Source organism: Epinephelus moara, chromosome 11 (genome assembly GCF_006386435.1).
Source record: "Epinephelus moara isolate mb chromosome 11, YSFRI_EMoa_1.0, whole genome shotgun sequence".
NCBI lineage: Eukaryota > Metazoa > Chordata > Actinopteri > Perciformes > Serranidae > Epinephelus > Epinephelus moara.
This window is the reverse complement of record NC_065516.1, coordinates 21,267,350-21,291,188: the sequence shown is the minus strand read 5'-3', so window position 1 is coordinate 21,291,188 and position 23,839 is coordinate 21,267,350. Positions and strand designations below refer to the sequence as shown.

At 42.7% G+C, this 23,839-nt stretch overlaps 2 protein-coding genes across 5 annotated transcripts in view; both read left to right on the top strand.

The window, feature by feature from the left end:
* The window catches only part of ncoa2 (nuclear receptor coactivator 2), a 69,937-nt gene extending 54,740 nt beyond the window's left edge, over positions 1 to 15,197 (top strand). For 2 of the 4 annotated variants that reach the window (XM_050057057.1, XM_050057055.1), the window contains 11 exons: positions 3,081 to 3,279; positions 3,425 to 3,631; positions 4,248 to 4,451; positions 4,999 to 5,128; positions 5,328 to 5,502; positions 5,605 to 5,901; positions 6,277 to 6,354; positions 6,571 to 7,039; positions 8,589 to 8,766; positions 10,439 to 10,652; positions 11,852 to 15,197. In XM_050057057.1, the coding sequence (XP_049913014.1) occupies positions 3,081 to 3,279; positions 3,425 to 3,631; positions 4,248 to 4,451; positions 4,999 to 5,128; positions 5,328 to 5,502; positions 5,605 to 5,901; positions 6,277 to 6,354; positions 6,571 to 7,039; positions 8,589 to 8,766; positions 10,439 to 10,652; positions 11,852 to 11,863 (2,163 nt within the window). In that variant the 3' untranslated portion in view covers positions 11,864 to 15,197. The remainder of the gene's footprint in view (positions 1 to 3,080; positions 3,280 to 3,424; positions 3,632 to 4,247; positions 4,452 to 4,998; positions 5,129 to 5,327; positions 5,503 to 5,604; positions 5,902 to 6,276; positions 6,355 to 6,570; positions 7,040 to 8,588; positions 8,767 to 10,438; positions 10,653 to 11,851) is intronic. The other 2 variants (XM_050057058.1, XM_050057059.1) reach the window with 2 other exon arrangements.
* Positions 15,198 to 17,631: 2,434 nt separating this feature from the next.
* Positions 17,632 to 23,607, top strand: prdm14 (PR domain containing 14). The gene is made up of 9 exons (XM_050057088.1): positions 17,632 to 17,827; positions 18,745 to 19,418; positions 19,614 to 19,667; positions 19,781 to 19,941; positions 20,029 to 20,299; positions 20,388 to 20,590; positions 21,294 to 21,395; positions 22,315 to 22,534; positions 22,888 to 23,607. The coding sequence occupies exons 2-9, from the start codon at positions 18,788 to 18,790 to the stop codon at positions 23,055 to 23,057; spliced, it is 1,812 nt and encodes a 603-aa protein (XP_049913045.1). The 5' UTR covers positions 17,632 to 17,827; positions 18,745 to 18,787; the 3' UTR covers positions 23,058 to 23,607.
* Positions 23,608 to 23,839: the final 232 nt, after the last annotated feature.

Sequence of the window (23,839 nt, the reverse complement as noted above, 5' to 3'; positions counted from 1 at the left end):
TCCTTTGCTACTTCCATCATCAGCTCTGGAAAAAAACGATGTGTCAAATTGTTTTTTTACCCCTTGCCCAATCAGGCAAGTGAGTTGCTAGATTTAGTAGCCTGAAATGGCATTTTACTTGTCATGGGCAATCGGGCAATCCTTACTGTTAAGTCCAAGTGCATGCCAAAACATCCTTTCAATTTGTGCTCACTTATAGGCACGTACCTTCTGTATCAGACATCACACAGATCCTTTTGTTCAGTGTATGTAATTGCTCCTATCATTACTAGATGAGTAGCTGCTTCCTTCGGAAAAGAATGAGCTATAGTGGATGTATTGGTGAATATCAAGGAATTCTTATCAGCAGTCCCGCAATTAAACAATCCTTCAGTGTGTTGCAGCATGAGTTGATTTGCTGTGTTTAACTTCCCTTTATGAAGGAATTTTATCTATTTCAAAACCCCAAGATATTGCACACAAATCACTTATTACAAATTATGTAATGATATTCACCTCATGATAAATATCAGCAGCAAAGAAGGAGCAAGAAGTACTCCCTGGTAACAACCTTCAGATATTGCAGTGTATAAGGACTGCAGTTAATGTTGCAGTCATCCCAAAAATTGCCATTTCAGCTCTTTCAGACGGTGAATAGATTTTTTTTTTTTTTTGCCAAGTTGTTTCTGTTGACAAAAGGCCAGCATGATTCTGGAGCGAAATGACTTTTCCTTTTGCCTTACTTGACAGAGCCAGTTCTGCTTTACCCACCCTGATTTTCACTTCCTTTTCCTATGAAACAGCATCGACTAGGTCAGAGAGGCACCGTGCTCCTGCTGCCCTCAAGTCCACTCTGACATTAGAGCGCACACTGTAACGTGAAATTGGGATCGGAAAGTTGTTTCACATAATGATTACAACCCGCTTGTTTACAGACGTGATCGGTTTAAGTTGAGCCCTAGATGCAAGTTTAAAAAAGAGGGTACACATTTGGCAGAGCCTTACCGTCACCCTGCTGTGAGACAGTCGGCCTCTGCTGTTCCTGAGCACGCAACTCTGTACAGAGTGAGTCCCCATTGTATCAGACGTGCTTGAAATCTACAAGGCACCATCAGAGTACCTTAAAACTGTATCTGTATTCTTCAGATTTAACAGGAAGCCACAATTAAAGAGGACCCAATAAAGTTAAGTTTTAGTTCCCCTCGCTCATTTTTCAACTACATAATGATGCTTAATTGTGTGTTGCGTGTGGGGATAAATAAAGAGACGATGCCTGAAGCAAGAAACACACAGGGTTCTTAAATACCGGTATGTATGTTTACCCTTAAACAACCTACATCTTGTAATCTACAGTATGTGTCCTTAGCTGCTCTCCTAGCGTGAGTACCGTCCTATCGTCAAGAACCAAACTAATGATCTGCAGATGGGGCTAGATATTTGATAATGGTCATTTGGCCGTATAAGTCCCTGCAGTTTAAACACAATACAATAGAGATGCAGCAAAGAAAGAACATGTATTGCCATGAGTGCGCAGACATGCATTGAAAGAAGAGCGTAACAGGGATTGATAGAAATGCGACCCATTAAGGGTAAAAGCAACCAGAGAAGACGAGAGAATAGAAAGTGGGAGGAGAGAGAATCGGAGAGGAGGAGGAAAAGAGCAAACTGAGAGCGTACAGGAGCATTACATCATTCCTGACCTCATTAGGGCTTTTCTCTCTCCCACCACCACCGCCGCCACCACCACCACCACCACCACCCCTCACTCTGCTACTCTCTCTAGCTCTCCCCTATCTTACAATAAAGCATATGCAGTCCTGAAGTCCTTGGCCACTCAAGATAACCGTTCTATCAGGCATTTTTTGGCAGCTGTGTAATCTTTAGACGTATTTAAATGCCTGACAGATACACGGCATTGTATAGAACGTTGAAGTACAACACTGGAACAGTGGCTGGTGTGCAGTTTTCCTGCTGTACAGTATGTCACGATCAGGAGCTGTCAGTGAGTCCAAGTGTGCTGCACTCTCCTGGACAGTTAAAGCCAGTGCAGCTTATTTACCTAAAGTCCCTCAGGCCTCTGTAGGAAGCAGTTTGATCACTTATGTTGATGTTTCTGCTCAGTTTTGACTGCAGTTTGTGTTTCTGACTGTCTGTAAATGAAATTTGATACAGTAATGCTAGGATTAGTGTTGCCTTTTGTGAACGTAACAATGTTCCACTTTTCAGTTGTGTCGAATTGGTGTTTATCGACTCCTCTGAGGCTGGATGTTGTCAATGTGTTGTATCAGACTGCATTATACAGGTGTTACTGTTGAGACAGTGTCCTAAAACAAACTCAAAAAACGTGAGATTCATCAGACGAGATTCATCTTTTACAGTCGTAGCAGTTCTTTAGTTCAGCATGTGAAAGCAGATCCCAGCATGGCCTTGTCTTTGTTTAAGATAGTTGTGTGAAAAACTAAACAAAAACAGGCCCGATAGTCCAAAGCCCAGCTGCGTATGAATGCAGCCTTGGGCTGTATTGGGCAGGCTCAGTCCAGCTGTTTACAGTAGGGGGGCAGAGAGCAGTTCAAACTTTGGCACCGACCAAACTGCCGCCTCACGCTGCTCTCCCATGTTATAAAGCAGTTTCAGTAGCCAGATCTGTACTGTCTGTTCCGGTCTTTTCAGCGGGGACAAAAATAGTGTTCTTAATAATATGTCATTCTTAAATATATGCTTAAAAATTCTGGAAAAGAGGAGTAGTTGTGCGTTTTGAGGACACCAGCTGGTAAGTGAGGAGTAGTATGTGTCTGATAAGCTAAGTCAAAGTGAAGTGTGGCCTAGATTTGATGGAAAGTGGTCCATTTTATCCCGGGGTTACTGCCGTATTATAAACAAGGCCAAGCCTGCTGTTCCCATCTCCCAGATAAAGACTCCTCATGCAAGTGTTTGTAGTGTTTACAAACCAAGTGTGGCCTTTCATGTGTGTGTGTGTGTGTGTGTGTGTGTGTGTGTCTGCAGGTGAAGCAGCAATTGGTTTCTAAATGGAGGCCTAAGTGGTTCATCTGTTTCTTGTTTTCACACTTCCCCCCCGCTCTCTCTCTTTCTGTTCTCTCCAGTCGTCGGAGCTGGATGACATCCTGAACGACCTGCAGAATGCTCAGCCGCAGCTCTTCTGCGAGCCGCGGCCTGTTTCGTTGCCCAGTCCCATGGACAAGCAGAACATCATCAATGACATCCTGCAGATGTCCGAGACCAATCCTGCCATGGCGGCGCAGCAGCAACACAGGGGCATCGGGACTGGAATGGGCCCAACGAGTGAGTCCTGCACTTAGAAGACCTTGTGATATTAAATTTTTACAGCTCAGAGAATACTCCCATCATGAGGTCATAACACTCCAAATATGGAGCTATGAAACAGTTTGAACTATTTCTGACTCAAACCATTTATTCCTGTCTTCAGATTTTACAGGTGTCCGACCAAGCCAGCCGGGCAGGGGTCTCCCTGTGAGGAGCGTGTCTCTGGACATGAATGTGTCCCCCCAGCAGCCCTCATTACAGTACCCCATAAGGGCCACCAGCCCGTACACTCTTATGCAGCAGCAACAGCAGCAAGGCATGGTGGGAGGTCACGGCATGATGCCTAACCAGGCCGGTTTGGTCAACACAGGTGGGTGTTACAGTCATGCTTTTGTGATCACAGCGATGACAGCTGAACCAGAGGCTGTTCAAACAATGACGCATGCTCTGATTTAGTTGTGTATATTAAATGAAAATGACCCACAGAGCGACAGTCATACTTGTCCTACACAAACTGTCCATGAGAATGTGTAAACAGCAAGGTTAGAAAACACACAGTAACCTCATGAGAAACATCCTATAAAGCACTAAATGTCAACAGTTTGTCTCCTACTTGGCAATCTCACAAGGGTAAAGCCACGTGGACGAAGCACAATGACAGCCCTTTGAATGTTTTTGCTAACACTGCTGCTTTCAAAATTCTGAGGAAAGACCTTTTTTACTCCGTCTCTCTGTCGCTCTCCACCTGTGACATACCATGTCATGGCACAGTGACTCACTTCCTGTGACAGGAAACATTCAGTCACCCACACTGGCACAAAGTTTCTCTCACTGTCACTCCCACGTATCCTCGAACATCCCCCGATGCGACAGAAACGACTTTTCCCCTCATATTATACCATTACATCATGGGCACAGAGGACATCCACGGAGGTCTCTGCTGAGGCATTTCTCATGCCTTCATATTTGTGTGTGTGCTCCTCCAGGACTGATGGCTCCAGGTGGTCCACGGCCAGGTATGCAACAGCAGGAGGGCTGGGTGGGATCGGCTTCTGCACCTCCTCTGGGAGCGTCTGGTCCCGGGCAGCAAGGTCCCATGCAGGGCAGGATGGGGCCGAACAGTGCTCCAATGAGGCCTAACAGCCAGCCGGGGCCTCGACAGATGCTCCAGTCCCCAATGATGGCCAATGGTGAGAGCCCAGAGTGCACTAACGCAGGTTTCACAGAGTTTTAAATGCAGAAACTAGATGATAGTATGACAATATAGCCCCTTCTTCATCTAACCTAAGAATACAACAGGCGGTACAGACAAGATGAAGCTGTATTGATCTCCAGAGGGGAAATTTGGCTGTTAAAGCAGTTTAACCTAACCAGAACCCTGATGAAAGATTTGACATTTTTTAGATTCACCTCACTGAATTATCAGCTATAGTCCCTCGAAAACCGTATGGTGCAGAGGGACCAGTGAGGCACAGATGAAAAGACCTCAGCTCACCCATTGTATATTATTGCCATTGAGTGGTAAAGGTTGCCACCCAGTGGCTAATCATGGTATAGCACTCAAGAAATCCATGTACTATCAAACCTGGCGCTTTGTGCTGGTTGTAGTGGGTTTAAGTTTCCTATTGACCATCATCTGGGTTGCCAGGTTGTTTTCCTTAAAACCAAAATTGCAGAATTAACTGTCTGCAGTTTACTATCCTGCTTTAATCTGTTTTGTTTCCTCCCCTCATGTAGCTCAACCTGATATGGATATTGGTATGGTCAGCCACCATTTCTCACAACAGCAGGCTCCACCCAACCAGACAGCCCCCTGGCCAGACAGCATGATGCCCATCGACCAGACAGCTTTTGTAAATCAGAACAGGTAAGAAAAAATACCATTACATGTTACTTATAATGCTAAAAAATCTTACTGGCCCCACTACTAAACATTAAGATTTCTCTTGTTCTCCTGTCAAACTTCCTTGTGTGGGTATTTTCGTTGTAATTAAATTGCTGGTCTAAGACTTTTTAATGGAATCTCCTCATTGAGAAAATATATAAAGTACCTTGTCTGTCTGCAGGCCGGTGCACTCTGCGCCCCAGGATGAAATGCTGTGTAGTACGGGGCTCGGCTCTGGTGATGGCACTGCAGTAGACGAGGGGGCCCTGATGTCTCAGCTGTACACGGCACTAAAAGATTTTGACGGCCTGGAGGAGATTGATCGTGCTCTGGGGATCCCTGCTCTGGTAGAACAAGTGAGATCACAGTCACTAGTTTTGTTTTTTAGTGACTTTTTATCATCATCATTTACGGCTCTACATTTTCTTTACACCTGTTTCTGTGGCTGCCTGTTTCAGAACCAATCACTGGAGCCAGACCAGTTCCCCCAGGACCCCTCCATGATGATAGACCAAAAGCCCCCCATGTACACCCAGCAGTTTGGTCCCCCGCCGTCCCACATAGCCCAGAGGGGCTATCCTGGTACCCCCATGCAAGAGCCAGGCTTCCACCCCATGTCTGGCCAGATAGGTCCACGCCCGGGTTACCCCATGATGAGGATGCAGGCCCGGCCCGGTCTCAGGCCCGCTGGGGTCGTCCCCAACCAGCCCAACGCACTACGACTGCAGCTCCAGCACCGGCTACAGTCACAGCAGGTACACGTGGATCCAGACGCTGCTGGACGTGATCCTGTCCTTTGATGCTTTAGTCTTTCTGATGTAACCACACTGTTTGATCTGTCGCTGTGTGCAACATGGGAGTTGTGCAATTATCCATGAGGCTGACATTTTGGCAGGTCTTCTATCTGTGCACACAAGACGGGACATTTAGGTCTACCTGCCACCCACTGGTCTTTCAAAGCAATTACTAGAATATCATTTCAATGTAGGATTCTTCTTGTATTTTGTCTGTATTCTTACTAGCTGAAACTGAGCAGTGTGTCTTAAAGATTTTCAGGAATTAGGGATTTAAAGGAAGTGCAACTCACTTTTGTTTGTCTTAACTTCTTCTTCTGTCTCTTGTCTCACCAGAATCGTCAGCCAATGATGACTCAGATGAGTAGTGTGTCAAATGTGAACCTACCTCTTAGAGCCAGTGCTCCAAACCAGGTAGGTCACTGCTGCAGGCACATTATCTGTCTGCACAGACATGTCGCTATGATTGTAGGTAGTGTTTAGTGTGTTGATGGCTTAAAGTAAATCAACACTTTCAGTGTTTGTTGTGTTGTACAAGCACACATAGACATACATAATGTAGATCCATGACACTTTTTTTGCCTATTTGTGTTCCTCTGTTCTCACACATTGTTCCTCTGCCACCTCCAGGGGACCATCAACGCTCAGATGTTGGCACAGCGTCAGCGGGAGCTGCTGAGTAATCACCTGAGGCAGAGGCAGCAGCAGCAGCAGGCCCAACAGGTCCAGCAGCAAAGGAGCATGGCCATGAGGGCACAGGGCCTCAACCTGCCTCCCAACATGGCCGCTGGAGGCATGAGTAACCCCCGGATCCCCCAGGCCAACCCCCAGCAGTTCCCCTACCCACCCAGCTACGGTACCAGTACAGGCCTGGCCTCGCCACCTCCACCTACCAGCCCCTTCTCCTCCCCTCTCTCCCCCAGCCTGCCCTCTCTCCCCCCCAACCCTCAGCTCCACATGCATGGCACCTCCTCCTCTTCCTCCACCTCCTCCTCCTCCTCACAGATGATGATGGGAAACACAAACATGATGGGCGGACAGTACGGGGCCGTACTCAGCCCCCAAATGCAGCACAGTGCCTTTCAGTTTCCCAACTCAGGTACTGCTCCCACACCCCAGCCTACCACACACTTCACCCGACAACCTGTGTGTGTGTGTGTGCCATCGTGTCTGTGCGTTGATGTGACTCTAGTTGCACAGCATCACATGCTTTTTAGTAGCGGCCATCATCTGATTTGTAATGTTGTGCACTGATGACTGCATTAATCAGCTGCCTTTGAATGATCCAAATCATATTATACATTTTACGATTTTAATTATTTTATAACTGAGTCGTTATCAGAGTGTGATCATGCACTATTGATTACGTTTACATGCACACTAATATTCTACTATTATTCTAAGTATGACATGTCATGTAAACAGCTGTTTGGATATTCTGAATTAGGCCTTATTCAAATGTCACGTGGGATATGCTGGTATTGTTCAGGTTATAAGAGCATTCTTGGGACATGAAAATGCGCCTCAATTGGGGGGTTTTGCTGCAGTTTGCAACACACGGCCTCTTGCCTGTTTACATCCGGCCCCATACATTGTCATGGTTGCATTGTACACAGACCAGCTTGCCAACAGTTTGCAAGGCTGGAGCAGAAATGCATGCCCACAAGAAAAGCCCACATTTCTAATCAGAAGGAGAAATGCACCTACTTTTAAACATTATCAAAGATTTGGATGTTCGAGGTGTTTGGATATGTGCACACATCGCAACTCAGACCTTTTCGAGAAGGTGGTTGAAGGATTAAAAGAGGAACGCTGTAGTTGTACAGTTGGTGGGAAAATTTCGATGCAAAGCAGCAAAATGGCAGTAGTTTTAGCCGTTCCACTCGTCCATATTATAACTTAATAAATTACGTGTTAGGGCATTTTTATTTAAGTATGTACAGCTGCATGTTAACAGGAGTATTAGTGGAATATTCATTTTCATTAGACATTCAAACAGCTTAGCAGGAATATTTTCTTTTTTGAAATAAGGGCAAAAACTGAATATTTTATGCGTGTGAATGTATTCCCAACTCTTCTGCCACCAGAGGGCGCCAACAGCACAGTAATCAAGGTTTAAGCGAGGATACAAACTGACACCTGACTCTTAAGACTGTAAACAGTCAGAGCAATAATCACAGCTGCACCTGTCAGTCAGACAGCCTGGCCTGTAATCTGGATATAATCTGATAATCTGGTTTAATACTGATTTGTATAATAACATGTTTGATTTATCCCTCACTCCCTAATCTGATTCTGGCCCCGTGGGTTCATACAGAGCAATAACTTCCACTAGAAATACTTCTCTCTTCCCTTTTCTTCTCAGCCATCCCCTTATTCCCTTTCTTCCTAGCTCCTTGCCTGCTCACTGCTTACATGCATGTAGGAGATACTAACTGCCTGTCAGTGATCCTGAATGCAGACTGGAACAGACAGTCTTGAGTCATACTAATCATCGTGCTTGCTCAGTCGCTCATTCTCTGCCAAAGTGTTCATCTTTGTGTGGCATGGTTGTGTAAATAACATGGGATGCTAACACTCCACTCCTCCACTCAGTACGCTGGTTTGTAGTCGGTGCAGTTTGGTTGACCTGTCATGATCCACCACAGGTATGAGCCAACAGGCAGACGGAGGCTTTGGAGGTCCCGGTGCACCACAGAGCCCCCTGCTTTCTCCCCGCATGGCCCACACACAGTCCCCCATGATGCAGCAGGGCCAAGGAAACGCTGCCTTCCAGGGCTCCCCTGACATGAACGGCTGGCCACAGGGCAACATGGGAGGCAACAGGTAAAGATGGATGTTGTTATGTGTGGTTCTGCTGTCGCCACAGAGGAACACCTTGGAAATAAGTGTTTTATTAATGCTTTGCTCTGAGATGTTTTTACGTTGTGTTATTCCTGTGAGTTGTTGTGCTTTTAAAATTCCAAATTCAAAAAAAACTCTTCCCAAATAAACTCTTAGTGTCACTTTCCAAGCATATCAAAGAGTCACGAGTTTAGTCATTAAATATGGCAGAAAGAGAACAGATAATGGAAAAAATGTTTGTGTTTCCCGACCTTTGTCCCTGTCGTGTTTTCTAAAATGAAAAATTCAGAATTTCTAAAACATAAATGAATCACATAAGAAGAGTGTTTTTAATGGTGTTTGGAGCGGGCAGCCAGAGCAGAAAAAATGTTAACCACCATGTGAGAGAGTGCGGGTCAGAGCGAGCTTGATGTCAGTGAAAGCAAGGCAAGAACTATGGCTTGCAGGCGTGCAACTAATATTCACTCCTACACAGAGCACAGAACAGCTCTGTCACAAGTGCCTTATTACTGAGCCAAATCTGGACATCTGCGACCAAGTTAGTTTGAATTGTATATGTACGTAGCATCACAAATAACCAAATATTTGGAACAATATATGAGTTATGCAATGTGTATTCTTTTCTGCATAAAGAAACCATACGTTTATAGCTGAGTTTGTGGTTGTTTTCAAACAGGAAGTAAAAAAGGCTGCACAGTTAGATTATTAAACTTGTTTTTAACTCATTTTCTGATTTTATTTATAACAGAGACTTTGTAAGGGGTTGGAGACAATAATATAACATTATTTACTTAATATACGAAGGGGAAAAAATGTGATTAGAGGTAGCACCGGTTAGTTTACTTCCTCTTTGGACTTTGGACTTTCTACATAGGAGGTTGGATGAGTTTTCCAAGGGCTGGCTATTAGTATTAAGGTGTCAGATATGGTCTGAATAATCTGAAGATTAATGAAGACATCTGACTCTAGAAAAGTATGGGATTTTAATAAGGAAAGTATGTAGAACATCTGAAAACAGAAAAAAAAATATTTATGCAAATATAATCGTAGAAAAAAAAAGACACTTCCTACAACTGCAGAATTTGCCTAAGAATCATTAGGTTAATCATTTTTGTGACAGTTGTCTGTCCCTGAGTAGAGTGCAAACAGAAACTGCTCATAGCTAATCTGGCATGGGGCCCATGTTGTAGCCACAATTTCCTCACTGTTTCCATGCCAACCTTCTACTTCCTGTTTACATCCCCCGTGGGTTAAAGCTGTCACAGCACAGGTGGTTCAAAAAATTGAAATGTTTAGCAATATATTTTCTGCTAAATTTTAGTACTTAAAATTGCTATAAATTATATACAACTGTGGCTCAGAGGTAGAGCGTTAATTGGAAGATCAGGGATTCAGTCCTTTGGCAAGATACTGAACCCCAAATTGCTCCTGATGGCTGTTCCAACGCTGTGAGAGTGCGTGTGAATAGTTACTGAGTAGCAGGTGGCACCTTGTATGGCAGCCTCAGCCACCAGTGTGTGATTGTGCATGTAAATATGACATGTAATGTAAAAGCGAACATGTACTTTTCCTAGTGCTCCTGAAGGACGCTCCCATAGTGAAAGTGTTTGAGCTCACCCATTTTGATCGGCCTTTTTCCTCTCTTCTCCCCCAGTATGTTCTCACAGCAGCAGGCGTCACCGCAGTTCACCCAGCAGAGTAATAGCAACATGTACAACGGCAATGGCATGAACCTCAACAATGTCTCCATGGCCAGCAACATGGCAACCAGCAGCATGAGCAGCATGGGCCAGATGGCCGGACAGATGAGTGTCACGTCTATGGCCTCAGGGCCCTCACCCGGCTTGCCATCCATGGGGCAAGAACAGGTAAATACCGCGCAGATCCTTAAGCATTGTTTCTCTGCATGTGTTAAAAATGAAAACATTTTTGGAGCTGGTCGGAGCAAGAATTACCCACAATTTTTCTTAGGATAAATGTCTACTGCTGTTCACAGTTGGGTATCGTTAAGCATGGCCCAACCAAATTAGAGGTTTTGGAGTGGCCCAGTAATATCCTCAGGGTGTCCCGTTACATTAGCGCTCTGTAGGAAGTCAGACTCTTTGAGAGTTTAAGCCTTGGAGGTTAACAAAATGGACCCTTTACAGTTTTACACAGTAATCGAGGGACCAAGAAAACCTAAAAGCTTCGCCTTTCTTTCCCCGCACTCCCAGCTGCCTATGTGTGTGTTTGTCTTGTCGTAAGACCCTAAGTGTTTGGGTACACTTATTGAACAGCCGTGCTAGTGAATAATTTACTCAGTAGTTTACGTAACTCCTCCAGCCGGAGTTCTGATACTTCACTTGAACTTAGAGGACAATGATGTAATTAGCAGCGGGCACTTTAGAGCCAGACCATTTAGACTGTGTAGACGTTACTGTGTGATGTGCAGAGGCTGGTCTGTCTGGACTTCAGGCAGATACAGCTGGTTCTCTTTACAGGTAAAACTTGATTTCTGATGGCATGTATCTGTCAAGCACACAAGCATGATACACTTTGATTTGGCGAGATGACAAGTCTTAGACAACTGACCTCAGTCACTCAGTGAGATCAGGTGAACGTACAGATATTTCCACCTTGTCAGCACTCTTTCTGGTGATTATTTAATGTCAACCAAGTTAATCCTCCTTCCTTTGTCTCCCTGGTCTTGTTAGCTTGGTATGTGAAATGCACTGTTGTTGTCCGTGATGCTTTTAAGCCCAATAAAGGGCCATGAATATTTAACCAAGGGGCTGCTGTTTGATTGTCTGCACTTCAGACTGTTGTAACATCCCAGTATATCTGTCACTTGATTTATCCTCCTTCCAGGATTATAGGAATATATTGGCACTTAGATTATTTCAATTATTTACCGTTAGGCCATTAGCGCAGGCTTTTCAGATTTACTGACTTGTTTTAGGCTTGATGGTGCGTTCCAGGATGGTTTCTAATTGTTTATAGTCTTTTACACATGATTTCTTCAAGTTCAAGTTCTGCGAGTTCAAGTGTGCCGTTGAATTTGATTTTCATGTGTGTTGTGTCTCCGCAGAAATACTGTTGACCCTCATGGAGTTCTTAACCTGAACCTCAGTGATCAGCTGGTGCAAGGAGCGCGTTGGCCCTTTAAAAATTGTACATGTAACCAACCGACTGCCCCTTGAACCAGCGCGGCCGTGCCCTGACCCCGTCTCCCCAGCCCACAGTTTGCCGTCTGTCCCAGCTGGGCTTCTTTCCCCGGAGGAGCCCGGCCCCCCCGGAACAGACACCAGAGAGTGAAGCGGGCTGGGGATGGGATGGCGGATCTCTGTCCAACATGCCTAACCCTCCTGGAGGAGAGCCTTGTGATGAGTCAGTCTGTCTGCCTGTCCAGCTGCATTCACCGTAGTGTGACTTACTGTAGGCCTCCTGACGGGGGACACTGACCTAAGGGGGCAGCAGTGGGTGGGATCCCTCGTTCTGATGAATGTATTCCTCTCAGTGGACAGCGGCCATTTACAATCTCATCTCAAAACAAAAATGACGTACACTGATTTTTTTTTTTTTTTTTTTTTTTTTTTTTCGTGTCCTACCTTTCTCACACGTTTGTGACATTTCCACATAGTTCCAAAATGGCAGCAAAGACTCCAAGTTGTGTTCAAAGTTACGGACGGAGCTCAAACACTTAGCCGGTTTTGCCTTTTTGCTGTTCTTTATTTTATTATTATTTTAGTTGTTGTTGTGTTTTTTCTTGTCGTGAGAATTAAGATGTAGAATGAAGATGTGGTTGAAAAAAACTGATCTTGAAAAACACTGCAGAAGAATGGTTTGAGTGGACTGGTGATTTGTATGATTAGACTAATTTAGTCAAGAGGTTTATATAGTGTATTAAATTAAGTTTTATTTTTCTGTATAGATTCATTTTAATTATTGTAGATGATTCTTTATCCTAGTAGCAGCGAGAAATAAGATTTCTAAAAGTGTGAAAGAGGCACTTTTTTTTTTATAATTTTAACAGTAATGGTTGTATTCTTTCTGAGAAGATTCTTCTATTAACCTGAAAAATGGATTATACTTTGGTCCTGTAGTTTCAGAAAGAAGATGTCAAAATCATATATGGTTTAAAAATGAATTACAGAGATTGTACATACCGATAAGTAAAACGTTTTCTTTCCTATTTATTTTATTCCTTTTAGGGTTTGGTTCCCCCATTTGGTCACAACTGCCTCTTGAAGCAGCGCAGGTTTTTTGGTTGTTGTTTTTTTTTTGGTTTTGGGAAGTGGAGTGGGAGCCTTCACGTTCTGATGTTCTGGTACGACGCAGACAGGGATGGGAGGTCGGGAGGGGGTTGTAAGGGGGTGTGCTGTGTATACAGTGTACAGATTATCGCTTGCTTCTCTGCCTTTAGCATAGAACATCACAAAAAAAAGAAGAAGAAAAAAAAAAGACAGATTCAACACAGCCATACAATAACTCAAAAAAAATAACAGAAGTGTGCTTTCTATGTTGTCTGGAGTGAAAAGTGCTTCATACAAGCTGCTAGGTGCAAACTGTCCTGGTGTGATGTAAAACAAGCAATAACGATTACTTGAGAATCTCTTGGGGTTTTTTTGTGTTTTTGTTTTTGTAATTTTTGTACAGTTTCCTTAATATAAAGGATACATTTTTGCTCCACGTTTGGATGCAGTATTAAACACAGTTTTTTATTGCAGTTTGTACCAAGAAAGTCTACATCCACACGCAGCGTTCCTATTAGATTATGCAGCATTGGCTGAGGCCTGCAGAGGGAGGTAAGTTTGTGATCCCCTTGTCGACACACGCCCTCTCTGCCTCCAGCCACTCTTCTCTCACAGAGGTCAGAGTTAAGACTGCACGGTTCACCAGACCTGCTCTGACAGACACTTAGCCATATTTTATGACCTCAGGCAGTTAGTTCAACTATGAAGTGTTCGATAATGACGTGCTGTTCTTGGGTTCGGTTTGACCTTCACAAGATCTAAAGCAAGTCATCTTCTCTAACCTCAAAAGTACATTTTCCTCAACAAAAAAATAAAACTTTTTATAACTATTTTAACCCAGGACAGACTTGGAGCAAGCCAAATAATCCTCACCTATCAATTGGATTTCTGAATTTTACCAGCTTTTATTTTCATAGTGAGAAACGACCTGTTGGTTAGCATGCTTTGAGGCCCACAGATTTAAAAATAAAAAAAAAAAGAAAGAAATTTATGATGATGTCACTTAACAGGGTCCTAATGTAGACGCTGCAGCGTGAACCAGGAAGAGAATCATTCTGAATGTATTGTCATTAAAGGCCTACGGATGTGATTTGATGGTGTTTATCTCAAAATGTTGACAGCATGGTGACGCCGTGCTCCTCTCAGCATTTAGACAGGAAGTCGCCCATTGTTGCTTCTTTTCGCTCTCATGTGTAAATGAAATTTGAAGCTGTAACGAGCCAACTGCGGGACAAAAGTCTTGCGCTCATGTATCGGTTGTCATCGCCGCGGACGTCCTGCAGTTGTCTCGTCGTCGGCCTACGTGAGATCACACTTTTTTGATAAATGCTGTTGTGATTGTATCATACAGTCGTGCAGAACAAGCCTTTTTGAGCCATTTTAAAGAATGATTCACAGCCCTTTGCAAATTTCCAAAGATTGTCGAGATTTTAAAAAAGATATAAAGCCATGTGGTAGCAATGCATTTTTTAGCATTTATAATGAGGATAGGTGCAAATAAATGAATTTGCCCCTTTAGAAATATCCAGGCTTTGGACCCACTCAACGAAAAACTATTTTTTCTCTCTTTAACTTTTGGTTTTGATGAACTTTAAATGCCCTTTTGTATTGTCTGCCAATTTCTTAGAGCTAAGATGCAACCTTGAAATGCTAAAAACCCTAGCATAATGCCTTAGATTTCGTCCGTTCTCGTTCTTGTACATTACACCGCTGTCTGTATAAATTTGTATAATGACTTGTGTACAATATTGAATGGGTGCATCATCGCTCAGCACTCGGCAGTTGCTGGAGACTCAGTCACAGTCCAGCTGCTCCTCATCGTCGCTCTCTGTTGTGTCGGGTTGAAGACTCTGTTATTTCATTTCCTCCCCTCACTGTTTGTATGGAAAAGATGATGCATAGGGATATTGAAGCAATATGTAATATACTATATGGACTTTCTGAAGAAAGCTTACTGTTGTGTTTGTTCCCCTCCCCACCCCAGATATTTTTTTTGTTCTGCATTGTTCACAGGAATCACACTGTATACCTGCATCCACCTTTGTACCCCTAGTGTGTGTGAGCGTTTTATGCAAAATTAGATATACAAGAGAAGTTAAAAACCACAGTTATGCAAGTTGTGAACTAATATGGCTTCGCTGATGCTATTTGCCTTGTAAATAAAGAATTCTGTTATTGCAGTATTTGATCCAGAGACTCTTATTTCATGTGTTTGAAAAAAGGGACGAGTAAACTTTTAGGGCCTCCGTTTACTTTTCATAGTATTTTTCAGCATATAAAGATGTAATAGCTTTTGTTTTATGGCCTAAAACTGCTGGAAACAATGTAAAAAACACTCAAAGACAATTTAATAGGGGACTTGTGCCCCTCAGTATTTAGAACAGGGGTGTCAAACATACGGCCCAGGGGCCAGAACTGGCCGCCAAAGGGTCCAATCCGGCCCTCTAGATGACTTTGCACACCTCGTGTTGATGCACTTGTGAACGCTGAGAGGTTTCAGGAGCAGTTTAAGCAGTGAGTAGATATTTCATGTGAAGTGCTGCCTCTGAGGCTCTTCACCCTGACCAGAGTACAGCTCTCTGAAATAACAATGAGTACTTACTGTGGTCAGAGTTGTGAAAAATATTGTCAACCAGCAGCTTTAGTACAAAAGAATCTGTATCAGACTTGTTAGTGGAACCCTGCTCTTTGGGCACTGACAAAACTTCTGACTGTAAATGGTTTGTAAGGCAGGGACGACTTCACCTGCTTCTTCAACAGCTTCTACTTTAGTGGAGAATTGTGGAAAATAGCACGGGTTTGTTTGTTTTGTAAATGGATAACCGATTTCAGAATTGACGTCTTTCCACTAAAAAAGGCAAAATTTGAAGGGGTTGTCATTTATAGGTTATCATGCAATGGTTCTACTGCTCCAGCCCACTTGAGATCAAACTGGGCTGCATGTGGCCCATTAACTAAAATGAGTTTGACCCCCTCGATTTAGAACACATGCATTAATGCCACCCTTTAAAGACACTGAAGTAGCAGAGGACTTTTATCTTGATAAAGTTAAAGACATTTATACTAGAAATTGGTGCAAAAAAAATCAAGAGAAAGCAGAAAATTAAGTGTTTGGTTCTCAAATTTTCGAGAGGGCTCCCAAACTCCCTTCTTCATATGTGCCTAAAAATTGGCATTATGAACACACGCATGAGCTTGTGTGAGCCTTCATACAAATAGCATGAACAGAAGTCATTAAGAAAATACATTAAAAGTACAAAACACAAACCAAACAAGAGAATTAAGATTTAAGATTAATGACAAGTTCAGTTTATCAGGATCCCCACTGCAGGTTTCTGCACTGCAGCAGCTATTTGTCTTGAGGTCCACAACAACTTTACATTTGTGACATTGCACAAAAACAACTTACATGTAACACTTAACAGAATGACAAGACTAAACAAGACAGCTCCTGGTAATACAACAATTAAGACTGACGCTTTTCCGTGACTTCATCTGGTAAGTAACCGCCAGTTTGGGGCTAAATTTTACTCTGATTACATGATGATGCTCCATTATTGTAATATTAGACCAAATATATACATAATACTATACATTCACATGTGTATGTTTCCCTACACACATTACAATAGCAAAAACAATATTTTACCATTACAGTATATGAGTCACTTTATATAGGTCACCTTTTCTTGTATTCTCATTTGGAAAATATGATAAGCATACTACAACAGAAACCCAATTAAGTGATCCTGAGCCACAAGCAAAGACATCCTGAGACACATGACACAGTCAGACTTACCTTTGATATTAATTCATCAGGCTTTGACCATCTGTTTTATGGATGATTTTAGTCTCAGTCAAAAGGTGTTGCTTCAACATCATTTTAAATCTAGCTGTATTGTTTTCCTGTGACTTCCATTCATGCATATCTCTGTGCATTACTGTATGTTTCATTGAATTTATTCTTACTAAAATGAATGGAACTTTTGTAACTGGGTACCAGTAATGAGTACAGTAACTATACTAGATTATGTGTAGATTATGTGACCTGTATCCACAGCTGTAATTTATTTATTTTATCCATTGTCACATTTGACCAATCTGCTGGGCAACAATCCAGATGAGAGAACATTTAGGTCCGTATAAAGTGCAGCCTAAAATACCCCACTACAGATTCCAGTTTTCCTCGTTGTCTTAATGAAGTTTGGGACAGTAGGAGAGAGATGCAGCAGATAAACTCCTCTTTCTCCTCTTCTTTTCTCTCTTCCTAATTCACCACATCCAACTCATAACAACACACATCTCTACTCCACAGGACGTCCCTCAGATACAATCTCACTCAGTGTGTGTGTGTGTGTGTGTGTGTGTGTGTGTGTGTGTGTGTGTGTGTGTGTGTGTGTGTGTGTGTGTGTGTTGGGGTGGGGGTCCTCATATGGAAATGTTTGGGAACCTCTCTCAATCGGCCTCATTGTGCCAGAGAAAGCAGCCCGGTGCGGAGAGGTTAACGGGGTGGGTTGTCCCTGAGAAAATGTATTCCTGTGGGGCATTGAGATGCATGAGGTCGAGCTGATTCCCGGCCAATAGGAGGAAGGTGCCGGGGAGCATCTTCAGCAGACCTGAGCGTGTACAGTGGAGGTGCCCTCAGATGACCACAGGCCACCAGGAGGACACGGCGAAAGGTCCCTGCAGCAGTCTGGGAAGTTTCGAGCTGCACAGTTTGGAGATTTGTCAGTTGTTTGGTATTATATACTGAAGCCTGGGACATGACAGAGACGACGTCACTGTGAAACAGCTGCAATTTATTCAACAAGGTAAGCTTCTTTATCCAAATTATAGAAATCACTGCTGCGCATTTATTTAGGAAATTACAGTCTGTGATATGCACTCAGTTTATTGTGACTTATTATTTAATATAATGGGCCTATATGTATATTATTTTAATTAAAAAAAATACTTTAAGATGAGATGGTTTGAAATTACGCACAGAGCATTACTCACTCCAGTCTTTATTCCTTTAAATTCCTCTTCTATTAAATTCAAAATTCTTGTTTTATTTTCTTAATTATAATCATTTCCTTTGCTCCAACATTTCCCCCTCTCTTTTTTTTCTCACTGACTGTAATTTAAAGTCTATAAAATGCTTCATTAATGTTGACCTCTGCTCCAGCCGACTGTTCTTTAATTAGTGTCATGACCCTGGTTTGTCTTCTCTATTTACTGGCTGATTGGGGATCGCTTCCTAAAAAGAGCGCAGCATATTCCAGCCGGTCATTTAAAGCCGCTGATGAGCATCTGATGTGTGAGTGTGTGTGTGTTCTCTCAGCTGGAAATATTGCAAAATCGGCTGTGCAATTTCACTGTGGAGTGATTTCACTTATTACGCATGTAGATTTGTTCGATATTGTGCAGCAGTTTGCATCTGGGTGCGGGTTTCAAAGGCAAAATGGGAACATTTGAAGGTGTCGATTCGTTAAAATTGTTATATTCTAGGAGGGAAAAATAACTACTTCTCAGTGAATGTTTTTGGTGTTTTCTTTCAGGGTTATCTAATTTATTACACTGAATTTACTGCATTATTTGCCCTGGTTAAATTACTGAAATTTGAAAAATCAATCCAGGTGTGGTCAGCCTCTCCTGATGTCATGTTTCCTTTTTTAGATGCATTAAACTTTTATAACTTACCCCAACTTCCTCTCCCACCCCCTCTTCTCCTTCTCCTCCACTAAAGGCTACACCACCCTCTCCACCTGAACCCTTATCTTGGCGCTGTCATGTCGGTGTCCCTGTCCAGCATCCCTGTAGTGCTGAAGGACAAGACCTGCTACCAAGCCGGCATGCTGAAGGGCAGCCCGGCCCGAGGCTTCTACCCTGCCCCTCTCCCGGGCCCCCACCCTTACATGGACTTCTTCCCTCGGACTCACAGCCTCCTCCACCCGCTCAAGTCCCTCGGCCGCCTGGTGTCGGACACCCAGACGTCCCTTCCGCTCAGCCTGCACGGAGGAGCCCCTCCGTTCCCGCATCACGCCTCGGTCCTGCACGAACACATGTTGAGCGCCTCCGGGATCCCCTACCTGAGCCAGATGATGCCGGGACACCCGCTGTGCGCCAAACCGGAGGAGCTGGCTGCTGTGGTGACGGAGCACGCAGCCGGTCCGCTGTCCTCTGACTTCAGCAGCCCGTCCAGTGAGAGGTCCTCCTCTTCCTCCCTGTCTTCCTCCGCCAACACACCGCATAAGGAGGCTTTGTTTCGGCTCCGGAGCGCAGAGATGTCGCCGGAAAAAGCGCGCACGTCTTTTAATTTCAGCGAGGATGACTTGTTCATGGTGCTGTACGGGTACTCCGGCAGCCAGGAGCGCAGCTTGGGGCACGCTATATCCGGACTGACCCTGCCTGAGAAGACAGGTGAGACTTCTGCTGAAGTTATTGGGTGTTTAATTAGTTTTATAAGAAAAGATAAAACCACATAATTTGGATTTTAGTGAAATCATGCAGGCAAAATATTGGAGTCTAATATTGGACATCACTTAAATCAAATGTCTGCGTAAATTCTCCTAAAATCTTACTAACAAACCCATTAATTTTATGTTTCTTCTCCAGTGTCTGACTCTCACATTCTCCCTCTGGACAAAGAAACTCTTGAACTTCCAGAAGGTAACACCTGCCACCTTTTTTTTTACTCCATAAATCACCTTTAATTAATTCTGTGTTTCTGAATTCCTCATGGCACAGCTGGGATTTGACACAGCTTTGATATTATGTTGCAGGGTTGAACATCGTGCAGGCAGCTTGGGGAAACGTCTCCCACTGTGGCGTTTTCACAGACAAGAGCAGCATCCCCAAAGGGACGCGCTTCGGCCCTTTCCAAGGAAAACTGGTGAACACCAGCGAGATTAAAACATACGATGACAACACCTTGATGTGGGAGGTAATGTCTAGTCCCAGTCCAGTCTAGCTTGCAATACTCAAAATGTTTTATTAGTCCCATCTAATGCAACTCCTCTTCCTCCTTCAGGTGTTTGAAAACGGCCGGCTGAGTCATTTCGTGGACGGCAGAGGAGGCTCAGGAAACTGGATGTCTTTAGTGAAGTGCGCTCGTTTCCCAGAGGAGCAGAACCTGATTGCTGTGCAGGTCCAGGGTCAGATCTTCTACGAGGCCTGCAAAGAGATCCGGGCCGGGCAGGAACTGCTGGTGTGGTATGGAGACTGCTACATGCAGTTCCTCGGCATCCCTCTGACCCTGAAGGACCCCAGAGAGGACAACACTGTGGTCCCCCCAGCTGAAGGTCAGACTCTACCCTGCTGTGTGTGCTTCACTCTTAAATCAACACCTCTTTCACCACCTTTAAACATTTTATTTTCTATTTCCTGCAGATTCAGGTGAGGGGTTCAAGTGTGACAGATGCGGGAAGGTGTTCGCCTACAAGTACTACAGAGACAAGCACCTGAAGTACACGCGCTGCGTGGACCAGGGCGACAGGAAGTTCCCGTGTCACCTCTGCAACAGATCCTTCGAGAAGAGAGACAGATTAAGGATCCACATTTTGCACGTGCACGAAAAACACAGGCCTCACAAGGTGCGTGCGTGTCTGTTGCATTAAGTGCTGGGCTTCCACACTGCAGACCATTACATCATTACATCATGACATCACGCGGTAAAGTGGCGCAAAAGTTTGTGTGGTACTGAAAGAACAGCTCCCTGCACTTTTCATTAGGCTTCTGGTGACTCCACAGCTTAAAGCATCACCACCAAACAGAATTAACTAAATTATTAATTAACTAATTAGTAGAAATCAAAACCTTGGACATGGAACAATCCTCAAAAAGATCTAAAATTAGAAACATTTATATCCATTGATGAATTTAAGAGCATCATAAAGAATGTGGTGACAGAGACATGTGCTTGTTTTTCTTCAGAGGCCACTATGTTTGAATAGTTGTTGTTTTATTGTGGATTTTTTTTTTGTATTATATGTTGTATTTGTTGCATTTTAAATGTGTTTTGATTGGCTGCTACCTTGGTCAGGTCTCTCTTGTGAAAAAGATTTTCAATCTCAGTGGGACTTCCTGGTTAAATTAAGGTTAAATAAAATAAAATGAATGAATAAATAAAAATACATAATATTACTAATTAACCTTTCTAACGAAAAATGAAAAAAAAAAAGTGTTATAGTGTGGATACATTTACACAAAAAATGATGAACAATAAACAAATTTAAATGACATAATAAGTAACCGTTATTTATTTTAATGTTTTATATATATTTGTGTGATCTACAGTGCTCAGTGTGTGGAAAGAGTTTCTCCCAGTCGTCCAGTCTCAACAAACACATGCGTGTGCACTCTGGAGAGCGGCCATACAAGTGTGTCTACTGCAATAAGGTAAGAGGACATTTTAAATATTATTTTCCAAAGCAGTGCTGCTATATTAGTATTTTTATTTTAAAAGTTAAGCAGCTCTTTTAACAGAAAAAAGGCCCATGAATTACGTTATGTTGTGTTTTATGTTTTTTACCCTTTTAAAGCGAATATTGTGTTAAATAAATGTTAAATTTGAGTCTGTTACATTGTTTTTAAAAAATGAATTAAATAAAAATAATTTTAAAAAGGTTAACATGTCGATAGGCCAGGCAGAAAAGTCATGTCTCCTTGTTTCCGTCCGAGATTTTTCCATCATAGACGTATTTTTTACTTATATTTTTTCTTTTAATTTAATCTAATTTTATTTTATTTTATTTTATTTTAGTTACCCCTCTAGTTTTCTAAGTACCCGACCTGGAGGCCTTCCTGTCCTTACCCTCCTCACTTCTCTTCTTCTACGCTTCTTTTACGCATCACTCCGCGTTCTGGCTCATTCAGGTCTTCCTCGTTTCACGGTGCATTTGGGCTCGAGCCCCTCAGTATTGTTCCCGTGGACGGGCACGCTCCGCGGAGACACTTACATGCTAATTATCGCCAGATGTACACCCACCCTTTTGTCTGCGGAGATTATACTTTTAATTTACGGCCCTGGGATGAGCAGAAGTTTTTTTGTCTTTGCCTCTCGATATCCTCCTCCTCTCTTTATGCACGCGGAGGTTTTGTTTAACCTGGTCCTCCTCTTCTCCTTATCAGAGCAAAACGCCACGAGACCAGAGGGTTTAATAGAAATAGAAGTAGGTGTTAGTGCGCGTAAAAAACTAGGGCCTATAAACTGTGGTTAAAACATCATTATTTTTGTCATAATTGTGACTTTAACATGGCGATAAATGAAAATATTTATAAATATATTATGTCCTTTTCACCGGGTGTTTCCCTCCAGGCCTTCACCGCCTCCAGTATCCTGCGCACACACATCCGGCAGCACTCCGGAGAGCGGCCCTTCAAGTGTAAGCACTGCGGGAAGGCCTTCGCGTCGCACGCCGCCCACGACAGCCACGTTCGGCGGACCCACGCCAAGGACAAGCCCCATCCCTGCGACCTGTGCGGGGCCTCTTTCCAGGAGGAACAGGAGCTGAAATATCACATGAAGAGTCACAAAAGTAAGATTTATTTTCACATAATAATAGAATATAGGGGCAAGTTGTTTTTTTTACCTTTTAATTTTGTGGATATATTTCAAAGCTGGGTGTTTGAAAAATAATGCAAGTGATTCAAACAACGAATATTAATAATAACATAAGTAAAATACATTTTAAACTAAAATAACTACAAGGTAAATCTGACATTTATTACTGCCATAAATGAGGGACTTCTATCTTTTAAAGGCAGTATGTGTGCCAATAAATGTAGGCTATGATTTCTCCTAAATAATTTACAAGCACATTTTTGTCTTTGCATGGTAAAATAATTATTTTAGGCTGGTCATTTATTGAGTTGTTTTCTCGCCCTGCAGAGAGGCAAATCCTGGACAGCACAGTTCTTCCGTCTCCTCCAGGGAGTGTGTTACAGGAGGACTCCGTGTTTCCAGTGAAGGACAATCCAAAGCTACAGAAAAACGCAGGACAAAACTGTCCTTACACCGGGTTAACTGTTTTAAACCCAGAGTATCGGCCCTGGAACTAACTCCTGACAAAGAGATCCACATTAATTGTGTGTAAAACTTCATGGGATTTAATATATCAATAACACCACATCTATACAGGAACATAGTGGTAATACCATGAGAGGTAAAAAAATGTTTTTTTTCTTTATGTAAATGCTGCTAAAGGAAAAAATAAATTCTATAATGGGCCTTTTTACATGGGCTCGTCATAATTTAAATTGTTAGCTAAAAATGTGTCTAAATCTATTTATAATATGTTAAATATGTTGTCTGTTTTGTGGCTTAAAGCTTTCACTCTGCAATTGTGTTGTAAACCCAATGTGATTTCATAATAATTATAATATAAACTATTATTATTATTATTATTATTACACTGGGTTTCTTGCATCAACAAAACGCTTGAAAAGCAAAGCTATTTTTTATTATTGTAAATTCAAGCCTATTTGTGTATAAAATAAATGTTATGCCCTGTCTTAATTTATAATATTTTTTACTGTAATGTGAGGCTGCAGAAGCAAAGTGTCCTCGTTTGTTCTCTATGAGCGTCTGCTTTTTCATGACTAACTAATAAAAAATCAGCGCATGGAAATAAGAGTGTTGGTTTTGGTTGATGTCCGAAGTGAGCAGGCCTTTCATTTAAAATGATTTAATACAGCACAAATTTTCCTTTTGAGTTGCATGAGTTTTTAGTGTCTATAAAATTTACAAAATCTTTATTTTTTCTAATTCATTTAATATTTTTGAGGGAAAGACTGAATTAATGTGACAAAAAAAGATCATTTGAAATGAAAGAAGAAGGAGG

What these genes read in the sequence shown, in the direction of transcription:
- prdm14 (XM_050057088.1), top strand. Translation starts at nt 18,788, where the DNA reads ATGTCGGTGTCCCTGTCCAGCATCCCTGTAGTGCTGAAGGACAAGACC. An exon ending in ACAACACCTTGATGTGGGAG is followed by an intron (nt 19,942 to 20,028) that starts GTAATGTCTAGT and finishes TTCCTCCTTCAG; the next exon opens with GTGTTTGAAAACGGCCGGCT. An exon ending in AAAAACACAGGCCTCACAAG is followed by an intron (nt 20,591 to 21,293) that starts GTGCGTGCGTGT and finishes TGTGATCTACAG; the next exon opens with TGCTCAGTGTGTGGAAAGAG.